Source organism: Bacillus rossius (genome assembly GCF_032445375.1).
Source record: "Bacillus rossius redtenbacheri isolate Brsri chromosome 9 unlocalized genomic scaffold, Brsri_v3 Brsri_v3_scf9_2, whole genome shotgun sequence".
Classification (NCBI taxonomy): domain Eukaryota; kingdom Metazoa; phylum Arthropoda; class Insecta; order Phasmatodea; family Bacillidae; genus Bacillus; species Bacillus rossius.
The window spans coordinates 731,992-747,703 of record NW_026962013.1 but is presented as its reverse complement, the minus strand read 5'-3'; the positions used below and the strand labels follow the sequence as shown (position 1 = coordinate 747,703).

The 15,712-nt window shown below is 38.8% G+C and overlaps 2 protein-coding genes across 2 annotated transcripts; one reads left to right on the top strand and one right to left on the bottom strand.

The window, feature by feature from the left end:
• Positions 1 to 659: 659 nt before the first annotated feature.
• LOC134543214 (transcription factor A, mitochondrial) lies at positions 660 to 12,447 on the top strand. The gene is made up of 7 exons (XM_063388116.1): positions 660 to 722; positions 1,009 to 1,172; positions 4,102 to 4,265; positions 5,379 to 5,584; positions 6,660 to 6,755; positions 6,839 to 8,414; positions 12,278 to 12,447. Exons 1-6 carry the CDS (start codon positions 660 to 662, stop codon positions 7,046 to 7,048), a joined length of 903 nt encoding a protein of 300 aa, XP_063244186.1. The 3' UTR covers positions 7,049 to 8,414; positions 12,278 to 12,447.
• Positions 12,439 to 14,792, bottom strand: LOC134542924 (uncharacterized). The gene is made up of 3 exons (XM_063387516.1): positions 14,467 to 14,792; positions 13,712 to 13,974; positions 12,439 to 13,033 (listed from the first exon to the last, which is right to left on the bottom strand). The coding sequence occupies exons 1-3, from the start codon at positions 14,573 to 14,575 to the stop codon at positions 12,803 to 12,805; spliced, it is 603 nt and encodes a 200-aa protein (XP_063243586.1). The 5' UTR covers positions 14,576 to 14,792; the 3' UTR covers positions 12,439 to 12,802.
• Between the last annotated feature and the right edge of the window lie 920 nt (positions 14,793 to 15,712).

The following is a 15,712-nucleotide window of genomic DNA, read 5'->3' as shown; positions in this document are numbered from 1 at the left end:
TTTAACCAATTTTTTACAAATTATTTTATCCAAAAAAAATGCAGCATAAAAATTTTACCACTATTTTGTTGGAGTAAGTACTAAAGAAAGGTTTTATTAAAATAAAAACAAAAAATTTTTGACGTGACAACGTCTAATCAATCAATGAACGCTGGTTGCACGCACGTGTCTCGTTATGCTCATTGTACACTTGCGCTGCATCTATCTCTTCCACTTGATTGGAACAACCGTCGATTTGACTATTTTGAGGCACATTAAACTTTAAACACTCCCATTCATTTCCTACTTTTCCTCTCATCGTCCTATCCTTAACAGAATAACACAGATCGGAAGAAGTTAAATAGCAAATGTATAAAAGTTACAGTTAAAATACTCTTTGTTAAAGAAAATTTATCAATAAAATTGTAGATATTTAACTGCTTTATATCCATACAAACTGTGATAATTCAATAAAAATGATTAAATTTTATTCATAAAAGTATGCAATTATTTCATCAATGTTTTGTAACATCATAAACTTTCGTCTGTAAACCGACTTTACAGACAACTAATTTTTTTTACTGCAAAACATGTCTTATGTGAAATGGTGGAAGAGATCTTGAATAAATATTTGCGCTACTTAGAAAAAAATTTCGCAGCAATCAGCTATATTGTTTTTAATGGGTACCCTGAAATTAAAACCCCCGCCCAAGGAAAGTGCGACGCAGGAGTGCCAGAGTCACGTGTGAACTTGCCATAATAGGTTTGTAAGTGCCTCCTTTGTGACCTTCAGCCTTATTTAATTATAGTGTTGTGTTAACGTAAATATTACCTCCCCGTTTTTTATGTGTAACTAGCCACTGGAGGGGTCAGCAAGTGCCGAACAGTCTCTGATGTGAATCTGAACATTGAAACTTAATTTACACAAATTAATTAATCGTAATTATTAAAAGCCGTCTGCCAATCAGATTAATTAAGAATAATTAATGATTGAATTTAGAGCTGCTCTCAGCTTATTATTATTATTAGAATAAATTCCGAATAACTGAACTTTACAACTTTGGCGCGAGAGAATGCCGAGACCTTCCCAAACGTCAAGGCCAGACGCCAGTTCCAAGCAACTCGCGGACCGGTGCGGACGTGCGTTCCACGGGGAGCCATCATCCTTTGTTCTACACTGAGCAGTATTTCTGGTAATTATAGTCATCCACCTAAACCTGTTCTATTCTTTTTACATAAACTCCCCGTGCGTCCTCGGTTCTGTTACGGTGTAGGGCCTAACCCAGCAGCTTAACTTTAAACTCCCTGCACGAGCCATCACTCAGGGTAGTAAACCTTATGGCATGGGCCGACTCCTGCTACCAACGAACTTTTTAATGTCGAGTGCACAGGCGCCAACGACAGCTACGTGTAGAAAAACTTTTTATCTATTTTATCTGTGGGCCGCGACTCTCACAGGTGAGCACGGACACCGCCAAATTAGCAACTTTCGGGATTGGCCGTCTCCAATCAACAGCCCTCCCCCCCCCAAACAAGGCTGGTGTGAGGGCTTATACAAGGGACAGTGCGTCAGAGCACTATTTTTTAACAAAGTGTATTTTTACATGCTTTATATTAGCTTCACCTGTATGTTTGTCTGTCCGTCTGTAACTCTGTCTGTCTGTCTGTAACTCTTTCGACTAAGAGTGAGTGACTCATCACTGTAAAATGTCCCAAACATTTCATTACGTTCGTTAGCCGAGCGGTCTAAGGGGCGCGACTTCTGTGATGTCAGCTTTCGGATTCAAAGATCGTGAGTTCTACTCCCGGCCACGCCTAAAAAAAAATGTTTTTTTTTTTTTTTTTTACATGCTTTATATTAGCTTCACCTGTATGTTTGTCTGTCCGTCTGTAACTCTTTCGACTAAGTTTTCTTTTCTTGCAAAGCACATACTTTTACCAGTTTCAATTGTTCCTTCCTCTGTGCTAGCCTTTCAGCTTGCTTAACTATTTTTACATGCTTTATATTAGCTTCACCTGTATGTTTGTCTGTCCGTCTGTAACTCTTTCGACTAAGAGTGAGTGACTCATCACAGTAAAATGTCCCACCCATTTCATTACGTTCGTTAGCCGAGCGGTCTAAGGCGCGCGACTTCTGTGACGTCAGCTTTCGGATTCAAAGATCGTGGGTTCTACTCCCGGCCACGCCGAAAAAGAAAATGTTTTTTTTTCCCCGGTAAATTCTAATATTATATCCATACATCTAACTGCAAATGATTCGTAGAGACTTTACCATTTCTTTGTGACGTTGCAACTCCAAATAGTTATCTCAGATGGTAATAGGTAGTGTCGGTAACTCATTTCCCTATGATAATTATACATAAATATAGTTTAAAAAACTAAAAAAAACATGCTTTTAAAGAATATCAAACTAAAAAGTTAAAAATAAATATAGTTTAAAAAACTAAAAAACATGCTTTTAAAGAATATCAAACTAAAAAGTTAAAAATAAATATAGTTTAAAAAACTAAAGAAACATGCTTTTAAAGATTATCAAACTAAAAAGTAAAAAATAATTTTAAAATTAAATTTATGACAATAGTATAATATAAGCAATACTAGTATAAATGAGAAAAAAGCATGGGGCGCTTAATATTCAAAAAATATGGCACAAAGCGCCTCAAGCTTTTTTCTCATTTATACTAGTATTGCTTATATACTATTGTCATAAATTTAATTTTAAAATTATTTTTTACTTTTTAGTTTTATAATCTTTAAAAGCATGTTTCTTTAGTTTTTTAAACTATATTTATTGTAGGGTAATTCCCTGTGCGCTGTGCAAGTGTATGTAATGTAAGTGTAATTACGACTGCAACTTTAAACCTGATTAAACCTCCAATCTGCACACTCCATGCGCGACGTGTCATCGACAGTTTAAATCTCGAGTTCGTGTTTGTTATTGTTTTGAGTCTCCCTACCCCAGCTTGGAACCAGCATATTATGCTGCACAGGGCCTGTGATGTGATACCAGCTAGGGACCTCTCCAACCACGAGTTGCACCGACGGTCCTAGCGGGCCAACGCACCCACGAAACCCAAATTTGGTTAGACGCCGAGCTAGCATGGCACCCTCCCGGAACACAATTTCATTAAGAACCAGTTTCCCGCTAGGATACGTGCCCGGTCTCGAACACGAGAACCCGGACGGCAGCAGTGTTTTGCTACACTTTGGTGGTAATTGTGTGAGTGTGCTAGTTAAATTCCAGTATACGCATAATATAGATTTTTGTATTATATTGGTAATGTATCACAGGCACTTATTACAGTACTTTAGTTTACTTGTTTTGTCTTATACATACATCATTCTAATTAAATTCAGCACATCGCTAAAGATTAACCCTTTTTGTACCTACATGGTGGGATTCCCTAAGGCCCGATAGCCTTTTACTCTGTAAGTTGAAGCCGACCGTTGGTGCTCCCTCAGGGCGCACAAACTGTTCTGTCCCATTGACGCCTATACAATATGTGTGGAGTGGGTGTAGGATCGTAAATTGCGCCGAACACTTTAGTGGATTCGATCAATTCGATTTAGGTTTGCCTCAACTCCAAATGCCGAAGAAGCTACGTATATTATTTATAGGAAACATTTTAAAGAGGGCAACAAGCTGTGTGCCTCAGTAATTCATTTATAAATCAATGTGATTTATTTACTTATTCAAATCTTAAACGCCATGTTGGATTGACTCTATTTTATCGATACCACAGACTACACGCTGTTAAGTACCTTTGCTACTTTCGTAAACTGCGTCTAACTGCTATACACTTATCTACAGTTCTATCTTTGGTATTTTTTTCTGTGTAAACACGATAATATTTTTTAAACAAATAAATGGCTTTGGAATTCAAGATGATGCATAATGCTTTCAAACTATTTAGCACATTTCGCCCTATTTTTTTAAACAGGTATTGCACTTTTAATTTTACATCATATAATTAGTTTTCAGAGAAAGTGTTACTGTTGTTAGGGAAAATGAACAAGTATATATGTACCCGCTATACTAGACTATTGCCCGGGCACAGCACATTGTTGTTTCTATTACACAGCCTTTACGCTGGTGATATTTATCCGCGAGTGTGTCCCCAGGAGCGCGTGCGCGCAGTGGCAGCAGTGCGCGGGCCTGAAGCAGTCCTTGGAGGAGAAGATGGGCTTGCCGGTGCGCCCCAAGAGACCGCTCACGCCCTTCTTCAGGTTCATGGCCCAGCAGCGCCCCGCCTACCAGCAGAAGCACCCCGACCTCAAGATCACAGGTGCGGGCGTGCGGCTTGCCCCGGCCAGTTGTGTGCCGCTTCCTTACCGCTTTCCCAGTTCATAGCAGTTTGTAAATTTTAATTTTCAAAACTAAATTAGTTGTGGTTATAGTACAATTTCGCATCATAAACACATTCTACTGTTCATTTTATTTTGATATTTATATCTAAATGCTATAGGATAAGTTATACTGCACAATTTCTCCTGGTGACAATGATCCTTATGATGAACCCAGTTTATATCAAAGCTTTTTAATTCATACAAAACCAAAAAAAATGGTAATTGCAGTTCTTAATTACAAATGAATTCCACTGCTTACTGTATTTTAATTGTTTATGTTAAATTGAAATTGGGTATGTTACACAGTACAATTGCTTCTGGGAGCAGGGTTTCTTCAAAGTTTTATATGTAACTTGCTAATGCCTCGCTTGCTTTGCAATGCCTCTAAATATTTTTGTAATTTTGTTGAAATTTGTACACATATACAAAGCATCTCTCTCATCATTATATTTCTTTATCTCTTTGTAACTATGTATCTCTTTCTATTCATCACTCCATATCACTCCATCTCTCTAAATCTATCTCTATATCTATATATCCATTTGTTTGTGTAATTCTCTATATCTCTAACCATATATATATATATACATATATATATACATATATATATACATATATATATATATATGTAGAGATGTAGTCTACATCTATATATCTATAACTTTCTCTATCACTATATTTCTCTGTTACTCTGCATGTCTTATCTTTCTATCTGTCTCCATTGCTAACCAGTTAACTTTAGCTTCGGAACACACAACCACTCCATAGACCTCTGTGCAAAATTTCACAGAGATCGGATGGACGGTGAGTTGTCGATGCAATGGCGAAATTTTATCAAGAAAAATTTAATTTCTGCTTTAAGGATCGGTTTTATCATATAATCTCGCATAGACAGTGACCCTCCCCGTGTTTGGAATGGAAAAGTTAATCGCAGACGGATGAACGATATGGCAGCGCATAAAATACAAACAATCATCAGGTTTAAAAATGAAATCCGACATGTTTTGCCTTGCTCCACCAACTGAGGAGTGGTACTGTGTGCGGGCGTGCAGAGATCACGAAGCTGCTGGCGCGGCAGTGGGAGGCCGTGCAGGAGGCGGAGCGCCGGCGGCTGGAGGAGGACTTCAAGCGGGACATGGCCCAGTACACGGCGGCCGTGGCCCGCTACGAGGGCGTGCTGACGGACGCGCAGCGCGACGAGCTGCAGCAGGCCAGGGAGCTCACGCTGGACTCCAGGAACCGCCGAAGGCTCAAGAAGGTTCCTTGCACGTCGAATACCCTCTTTTATCGCATCATCATCGCACCCATACTTTTGGGTGTCAAAATTTGCATAAAAATAAGACCTCTCGCGTAAACGTTGCATGATGTTTTTGGTCCTGCTATTAGATTCCGAGCGCTTTGTGTGGGTATTTTTTCCGTATAAAATGATGTATTTTAAAATAGAAATCTAATATTTATTCGGACATTACCTCTTACTTAATTAACGGAAATACGTAGTTGTCTGATGTGTAAATTTTCTTTTAAAAACGTTTTTAAACGTTATAACGTTTATCTTTTCGTCTGCGTCACCGCAGTGTACCGCTTACAAAAATGTAGCCAGCGCTCGTTGCAATCATTAATGTTTGGTTATGTTGCTTCCCGTATAGAGCGCGCACACGTAGCTGAATATCGATATCTCGCAGATTGCATACAACGCGCACTCTCTATCAGTTGCTGAGTCAACTACATTTGATAGCCCGCACTCTTTCGTGTTGTGTACTACAGTAGTTACACATTCGTTCGGCTTGCATTTGGATCACAGATTTTGTTTTTCTATTTAAAGTTGAAATGTTTTTTGTTGCATGACTTAATTTAAATTGTTTGGTGTGCTCTTTTATACTTCACGTTTTAAATAAACGTACTTTCTATGAATTTTTTTTTTTTATGAATAACTTAATCTAACAAAAAGTTTTTTTTCCTCATAATCGTCGCACCCCTACTTTTCAAACTTGATTTTAGAATAAAAAGTGCGACGATTATGCGAGTAAACATGGTACATTTTCTTACCTAGACTAGTTGACATCAGATGTAAGTTTTGCTGGAATTTTGACATAATTTGATGATTTTACTCACATTTATCAACTATACAGGAATATGGCGTCTTTTCTTGCATTTCGATGTTATTGGGTGCTATGTCATACTTTTCAGTATTATTTCAGTTTTATCGCAATTCCCCATGAACTCTTGTTCCTACTTATAAATCTTCTAAATAAAGTAAAAGTAATGACATCCATGAAAGTAAGATTGGTATTTTATTTTGAATATTGTTTCATCAGCAAGTTGTTGCTTCACAGAAAATGAAAGACCTGGGGAAGCCAAAGAAACCACTGTCTCCGTTCCTGGTGTTCGTGAAGGGCAAGGCCTCGGAGCGGAAGGAAGAGTCGTTCGGGGTGAGTGGCAGCGTCCGCAGATGCCGTGCGTGTGAGACCAGCGACCAGCGACCAGGGGGGCAGTGCACGGCGCTTGTCCCCAGGACTGGCAGAAGCAGATGGGCGCGCAGTGGGCGCTGCTGACGGACGAGCAGCGCGCACGGTACACGGAGCAGTTCCGGCGCGAGATGGAGGCGTACCGCAAGGAGCTCCGGGAGTGGGAGGAGCGCATGATCCGGCTGGGGAACATCGACGTGGTGCGCAACGAGGCGCTCATCGAGCCCCGACCGCGCTCGCACAAGCCCCCCACCTAGGACGAGGCCTGCCCCGGGGCTCCCGCCCGGGGCTCGGAGACTAGCGTCCCGCGAAGTAAGAATCCTCTGACGAGCGTAGCGTTGTTGTCTGGATGTATATTTGTGTGTGTGGCATGCATTTTGAAATTGTGTTCTTAAAGTTTGGTTTTCTACAGATACCAGCATAGTTCAGTTTATATCACACTTCTGAAGCATGTGCAGCTCCTCTTTTGTATGAGATGAATATTTTATGTGGTGTTCAGTGTCATTGAGATAATTTTTCTTCTGTATTGTAAGTTTTTTATATTTGCTACCATGCACCTTTGAATTTGAAAAATATAAATGTACTAAAACTTTAGTGATATTATAATGGAATTTTTTTTTGTGTTTGACTTGTTTGTTGTATTTTTTTTTTCCCATTAAAATATTTAAAATTGTTTTCCTTAAACCTGGTCTCTGATCCTAACTTAGCGAATGCAGTTTTCCTTTCATTTTTCAGATCTTCCCACCAGCAGACTAGCTACTTTGTTTGTATTAAATCATGCACCTAGTTCACATCCAGCATTGTGAGTCTAGTGCATCTTCTGCAGTTCTTGTTTGGGGAAAAAACTAGAGACCTGCCAATGAGATAGCCTTCACGAGGAAGGAGTTTCATAGTTTTAAATCAAGCCATTGGATCTCCAAAATTTAATAAGGGTATACAATTTACAATTATATACCAGCAAAAACTCCAAAACTTTCCGTGCTTTAAAATTGTTAGTTACAGTAGTATTGTAAGGTTAAAATAAAGTTATTCAAGAGGGACGAGAATCAAACTAATTTGAATGTTTACATGTGTGTCCCTGCTTCATGCATTTAGTCCACAGACGGACGTTCTTTTATCAGGACCAGTTGGAGAGGCGGCCATGACGGATTATCAAACGTCAATATATTTCAATGGAAATACATACATATATATATATACACGCAGTCCCGATAGTACTTAATAGTTAATCTAGAGAAAGAAAAAGAACAGTTGAGAGCATTTGTCTTCAAAAATTTTTACAGAAATGTAAGTACCTGTGGAATGAAACCTACTAGAAACAGGAAACACTACTGAAATGAAAAAAGACAGTAAAGATACACTCTGAGCTAACTATAAACAATGGGATCCAGCGTCTCGGTGGCGTCGAGTTACCAACACGCCGACTACAGAGGCCAGATTAAAGAAATTATACTTGACTTGATAGTTGCTGTGGTTCTTGGATAAAGCATGTGAATGTTGGTGTGTTGTGTGCTGAAGACGGACCGGCTCCGGCAAGCTCGCTGCTGTTCAATTCGACTGTTTCAGCGCCTGCGACAAGCCCTCTTCCCTAACTCACTAACTCGCGGCGATCCCGGGCCAAAGGTGAGTCGTGCGTCCGATAACTGCCGTTAGCCTGCTTGTTCAGCGTGTGATCAACTGTCTTCATATTCCTTTCTTTTGTTAGTGATGCATTCATTTAATTAGGTACCTAGAGACTTATTTTATTCCCAATAATAAAAAGTTAAAATGAAACACTATAAACAATATTTGCTAACTGAAATAAGTATTTTTCTCGCTATTTGTTATAAGTACAATTGAACATAAATTTGATTGACACTTGAGGTCATCTTATTAGGCAATTCTTTCAGGTGCGAGTTTATTCCACGAGATGTCTGTCTACGGAAATCAAAAAGAGTTCCACGATAATGTGTTTCAATGCTAATTATGCTTTAACTCTTGTATTGACAGGTTATTTTCCAAGTGGATTACCTGTTGTCTCACTCCCTCGGCATGGATAATCACTAATCAGTGATATGTCCGACGTGACTAGTTGAATTAATAATTTAAAAAAAATCAAAATGCTTTACATGTGATTTTCGCTTAAGAGAGATTTTAAACTGAAAGGCAATTAGGTTGATCAACATCCTGTATTTCTTTTGCATAATGAGTAGGGACACAGCATCAAATTATAAGTATCAATACTTTACTCATTACTATCGGAAGAAAGGTGTCATACTCGTGAAAGTAACAATACTTTTCTACAGCATTTTCAAAAATCAATGAAAACAAGCATTAAATTAATCAAAAACAATGTTAATTTCAATTATCTACAAATATGCCATCGTGAAAGTGAATGTTTTTGAATCCAGGGTCTAACAAGCAGGACATTTAATGTATTCAAACCTACTTTGTATGTTTTGTTACCTCGTTCTAAAATTCACACTCTTTTTGTGTACAGACACTCAAATACGTACAATAATTCAGTCATTTCAATGAAAATCTGTTTAGTGTCTTTGACTTTGTACTGCCTGCTTTCGAAAATAAACGTTCGGAGGGGACTGTTGTCGCTGTAACTGGTAGATATACGTTGGCTAGCTTATACAACTGAGGAAATACAGATTACAAATCTTTCCATTGGTCTAAAGAATCAGTCGACAGTGGTGAAAATGCTACCAATGTACGAAATGAAAATTGTAGATCAAACTGTTAGCGGTAGGGATGTCCAATATTATTTTGTATTTCATTGATAAACTTGATACAATATGGGTTCCAGGAGAGTTTTTTTATTTATCACCAAAATTTAAGAAATATATAAAAAAATATTACTATTTTATCAATAACATAATGTTCCATTGGTTATTTAGTTTAAAACCATAATAGTATTCTATTAAAATTACAACAAAAACATTGTGACAGCTGACAGGTGAATATTGAATTGGATATTTTGTTGCGAGATCAGTGTTTGATGCGTGCCGAAAAGTATCGATAAGTTCACATGTTATAAGCGATTGTTAACTGGCGCTCACACGTGGAAAAGTTACATTTTAATGTGTCGCCATTAAGGTGTATTAAAATATCTTTAATTAAATTTACTATGCATGAAGAAATATTTAAAAAGAAGTTTAATTTTCAAACAAAAACAAATGGTTTATATAGAAATAACCAAGATGATATGTAATCTTCTTTAATTTTATATACATATTAATAAAATAACATTTTTTTTTTGTAAAAACCCATAGAAAAATTAGGGTTGGGTGGGGTGAATGTGATACAGTGTAAAACTTGGGGTGAAAGTGATACATTTAAAAAAAAATTTACATTTTGCTATACAAAAAATTTGATGAAAATACATTTGCTTGCCTCTTATTTGTACGTCCCCATTCCATAATGAAAGTTATAAATTTTAGCTACATTTTATAGGAAATGAAAAAGTCTCAAGCAAGAAATAATTTGACCAAAAAATTTTCATGTCTAGGTCCAGCAACTTTTGTTATATCTTTGTGTGCATAGAAGATAGCTTCAAAATTATAGTTTTAAATGGTGCAGGAAAGTATGCTCTATGTTTTAATGCTTAGAAATATAGTCTAACATTTATATCTTAGTTACTATTGATGCCTAAATTTTTGGGGTGAATATGAAACAGAACATGGGGTTAATGTGATACTGTGATACCATAATTTTAGGTAGTTTTATAAAAAAAAGTTCTTAATATTTCTATTTTCCACTGCTGAATTTGAAATGTACGTTGTCATTAAAACCTTGTTTTTTTTTACCTTAAAGCTATTTCTGTATGTTGGTAAACCTGAACATAAACAAATTGTTGTACTTACTCCAATTTGTACAACTTATTATTCTATGTAGGCCCCTATGTTTATGTTTTAGAGTAATATGAATAATTTTAACATCACATGTAGGACTGTGTATTTCTAAGCATTCCATATTTTAGTTTGTAGTAAGCTGCTTTTATTCCTTTGCTATTGTTGTATTTATTATAAATAGAGAGAAAATCCTTATTAGGACCACAGTATTTCTTCAGTTTGTTGTTGACTGAGAATATCGTTCAATAATTGGACAGTACGTGGATAAAAGATCCAAATTGTATGTAGAATTTGTTTGACTAGTCACATAGTTGCATTTATGTACTGTGACAAAATGTATGCTTCTTTAATATAGAGGAAAAATATTCACTCTAACATGGGTTCATATTTTATTTCAGAACTCAAGGACTACTAAACTGATTGTCATGAAATTTTTTGTGGGTGATACACATGTATTTGACCTGTCTCACACGCACCCCACCACACTGGTAGTGTTGCTAGGAAGTAGGATATAATGATGTATCTCATTCACCCCACCTGTGTATCATATTCCCCCCAATCGCAGGGTGAATATGATACACTAAATTTATTTTTTATCAATCTAACTAATTAATCTAAATTTTTATTGAGTTAAGGTTAGGTTTCTAAAGCCCCAAGAAATATGCGCAATTTTTCTGGTTTCTAAAGCCCCAAGAAATGTGCACAATTTTTCTCAGTGTTGTGGTGCTCTTAGTTAAAATAATATTCAAAAAGTTTGCTTTTTTGTATCATATCCACCCCACCTGACCCTACTAAGTAAAATGTGTATTTCAAAGAAACTGTTGACCAAAAATATCAAGAAGTACTGCTCAAGTTTCACATAGTTTTTAATAACACCATACAAAAGGAGAACTAAATACATATTCAAAGAATTTTTTTTTTTTTTAAGTTGACATATTCTCCAAACATGTTTCACCAAAAAAATGGTGTCGCTACATAGTTGTAGTTTCAATAATTACATTAAATAATGTATGTACGTATGTATCTACATAACCCTTGTTTCAGATGTAGTTTTGAATATTCGCCATTGCTGATTACAATCTATGTCATAAGAAACCTAAACAACAGATAATTAAGATAAATATCCAAACATCCAGAAAAGAAGCCGAAATCAGCCTTCTTCAAAATATTAAAAACATAGACTGTACAAAAACATTCCGTGGAGTAAGTCCAAACATTACTAAAGCACAGGCAAGACACTGGGCTGACGACGAGACAGTAGCAACAAGAACAGCAAACAGAATAACCCAACAACGCTGACAGATAAAATGGACAAAATGACGAACCCAGCGTGACTCGGGAACTGAGTGTAACCAGCGATGGCGCATGTCCACAACTACATCTGGAACCAGTGTTCCCTTGGTGGGAACCATCCAGAGAACACAATCTGTGTATCTCCTGTTGCTTCAAACTAGGCAGCAGTCACCCATTTATTTGTGTAGCAACTGTTAATGTATTGCCAAGGAAGCATCATGCTGAATGTCACAACTAGTAGATATGCCCAGCGCAGAAGTGCTACGGCAGGGCAACCTTAGTAGATTATACGTAGACACGTATAGATACATACACTGAAGCTGTGTTGGTGCTCTTGCTAAATGTTTGTTTCAGCCACAGTGATCGTTCTACAAGGAATATTTATTGAGCCATGGATCGCCTTATGGGACCTTTGTTCTAATTACCTCAACTTATAAGTATGTGGTATTTTATCTTACACACAACTTTTAAACCATACTGTAATGTAAAACAGCTTGATAAAATAAAAAAAATAATTTTTCAAATGTTTCTTTATTGCATAAATGTACCTTCTTGGAATTGCACCACTTTCTCCGAAGGGCACGTCATCATTAACTAATTATTTATAATGCGTGAACAACAACAAAAAAAAATTACAACCAGTGATAACACTAGCAAAGAAACAACAGGGGTAAGTTGTGTCGCTGAGATTTGCCACGATTACAATTTTCATTTTCAATTCTGATATGCATGTTCTCGACTGCATTTTGCGCATGCCGAGAGCTCGAACGTGACCCTGCTACTTCCTCGAGCACGGCAAGTCGAGGCCGCGGGAGGAAGTGCACTGTGCACGAGAGGTTCACTAAGTAAAGACGGCGACGGTACAACGGAGAGACGCGGCTACGCCAGCCACTGCACGGCGCGGTCGCACAGCAGCAGCGCGCCGAAGTAGGCCGCGCAGTCCTGCAGCACCACGAGGGTGTGCAGCAGCCAGCGCCTGGCGCGCGCGGAGATGCCGCACAGCACCAGCACGGCCGTCACCAGGTCGCCGCGCGCCGCGCAGTGCGGGTCGTCGGGCCGCAGCAGCAGCAGCTGCGCCAGCTCCCACGCCACCAGCGGCACCAGCGCCGACTGCGCAGCACCGCCGAGCCCTACTGCTTCACACGTTGCCTCGACCAACAACACATCGTGCCGCAATCCGGCCAACACTTGTAAACTGCTGCTAGTTATATTGTTTGACATCCCTCACGACTGTCGCTCCACCTGACTCAGTATCTTAGCTCATCCCTCAGTACGCCACCACAGTTGCACTACGCTTGCTCAACACAGGCTACTTCTGCCCATTGTAATTACACACTATATATTTGTATTCCAGCAACTATAATAAGAAACTGTTACAGCTATTAACTTATTACACTTACATGAATGCCAGTAATAACTTTAACATAAAAGTTGGAGAGTATGCATGCCAGAAAGGCCGCAGTCTGGTTGGTGCAAATGTAATACAACCACCATAAATTCTAAAAATATATTTTAAAAAAACCTACTTAAAAAAAAATCTAGTTTTCTTTGAATGTATTCGTTTCCTGACACACTCACTTAGGTGTGCAGTTTGCTCAAAACACAGTTCCTATCTTAATGCCTGGTTTTAATATACACCAAAATATGTAGCTATTTAATATAAAAATTTAAATGAGAGTTAAGTTAACCCACGTCTTGAGTGCCGTTCCAAACTTCAGTTTCCCTCAATGGACACAGATACATTCCCTACGCTCAGATTGCACTCTGCAAGAGGCTACATGCACTCACCTCGCCGAACACAAAGCCGTACTCTGCGACGAGCAGCCACTGCACCAGGGCTGCCAACACGACCATGTGCGCCCGCGAGGCCACGACCCTCTGCAGCAGCATCGGGGCGCCGCGCCCCGGCCGGTCCGCGTCTCCCGGGGCACTGTCGGGAGCGCTCAGCTTCTCGAGGAACTGCAGCAGTTTGGAGTCGCCCGCGCCGTCGTCCAGACCTGCCCCGTCGTAGTAGTAGCCGCGCGCCGCGCCGTCCGTCTCGCTCTCCGTCCCTGCCACGCACACACGCTTGGTCCTGGAGATACTCGCTGCAGCCAGCCAATTACATGTTCTTTTTATTTTCATTTCTTTTGTCTATACACATCGCTCTCCTCGACAATCAGGTTTTTTTTTTTCAGGAGCATCTGCGGCCATAGTTTGGACATGAAAGGCAGACAATAATTAGAAAGATGGTCCCGAATGGATTTCTAGGTAAGTGTGCAACCAGCTCAAGAGGGAAGGGGAGACATTTTCCAGAATTAAATTTCTTTCATTGGAGAGCAGGGTATTAGGGGCCATACAACAATAAACAATAGAAAGAAAAACTTTGCATTTAAAAAAAAGGCCCTATAGCAGATAGTAAATACTAGGCATTGAGTCCACTAGTTCCGGTTTTCCCGGCCTCACAAGGTTGACGTATGGGATGATACGATATAATTTACTACAATGTGGATCAAAATCTCTCTACGCAAGTGAAACAACTTTATAATGAAACATGCAATTACCCGTTTTCTCATTATCTGTTCTCCCAGTTATTTTCTGTAACCTTGACTGAGAATTTTCGAGGATGCGCCGCCGTCTTGCCTCGCGACGAGCTGCTAAATTGTCTGCCATGGTTAATGCTACGATTATAAATGTGTTACAGCAGGATGACACATCATTACACACGCTTATAGTCTACATGAGAACCAACAGCAACAAACGACCAACAGTGCAGACATGACACATCAATCAGCCGTGGTTCGTGCATAGAACAATGAGAGATATAGAAGTGAACTATTGCAGACGAAACTTAAACCATCTTTTGCACTACACATAACGCTATCTTCTAAATGTACAGAAAAATTAGCATTACAAGCCTATGGCTGTATTCATAATTATAAAATTACAGTAACAGTAACAGTTGGTCGTCCGCATAAAATTAGACAGCCATGTTTTTGAACCTACTGATTTACAATAGTCCATAAAATGGTCGTGTACATGGGGGGACAAATCGTGGAAGAGAAATTAATATATTTTATTTCTGTTATGGACGCATTGCGCAACCACCTATGAGAGTAAAGTAGGAAGTCATTTGGGTGTTGCAAGAGAATTGTTTTTAGTTAACACTCATATTGTAATATTACAATCCTAAGGTGTAAATTCTGCTTTAAAAATTAATTAAAGCTATTACTTATGTCCCTAGCAATAATTGTAAATAAAGAAATTTGTTGTAGATACTTACACTGCCAACAGATGTCGGATACATCATGAAATTCCATTTGTTGAAATTAACAGTAACATTTCAATTGTGAACCCATTTCGCAAAATTCGTGCACAGTCATGCGCATGGTATGCTATACACTCACTAATGCCAAAAACTTTGGATTTTAACAGTCCGTCCGATTAGTTTTTGTTATTAATTATGGGCCTAGCCGACAGATAGCGGAACATGTCGCGCAAGTCATGTTTTCAGTTTCCACTGTAACAGATGGACTTCAATATCTCTCTGATTCTTCAATGAATTAAACGGCTAGATGAATTGTAGTAGGTAACCGAGATTTAAACTGCAAGAAACAGTAAATGCACTATGGGACTGCAGTTGACCACAGAGACATCACGTGAGCACTCCGACAGCAGCAACGAACTGGCGATGGTTTGGGACCCAGGCTTCGACTTTTGCCCAGGGCCGCACTGTCAGATGTTGCCACTTGGCTAAAAGTTAGCAGATTTTTGGTCTAGCAGGTGTACCCCAGGGGCCAGCCCTCCCCT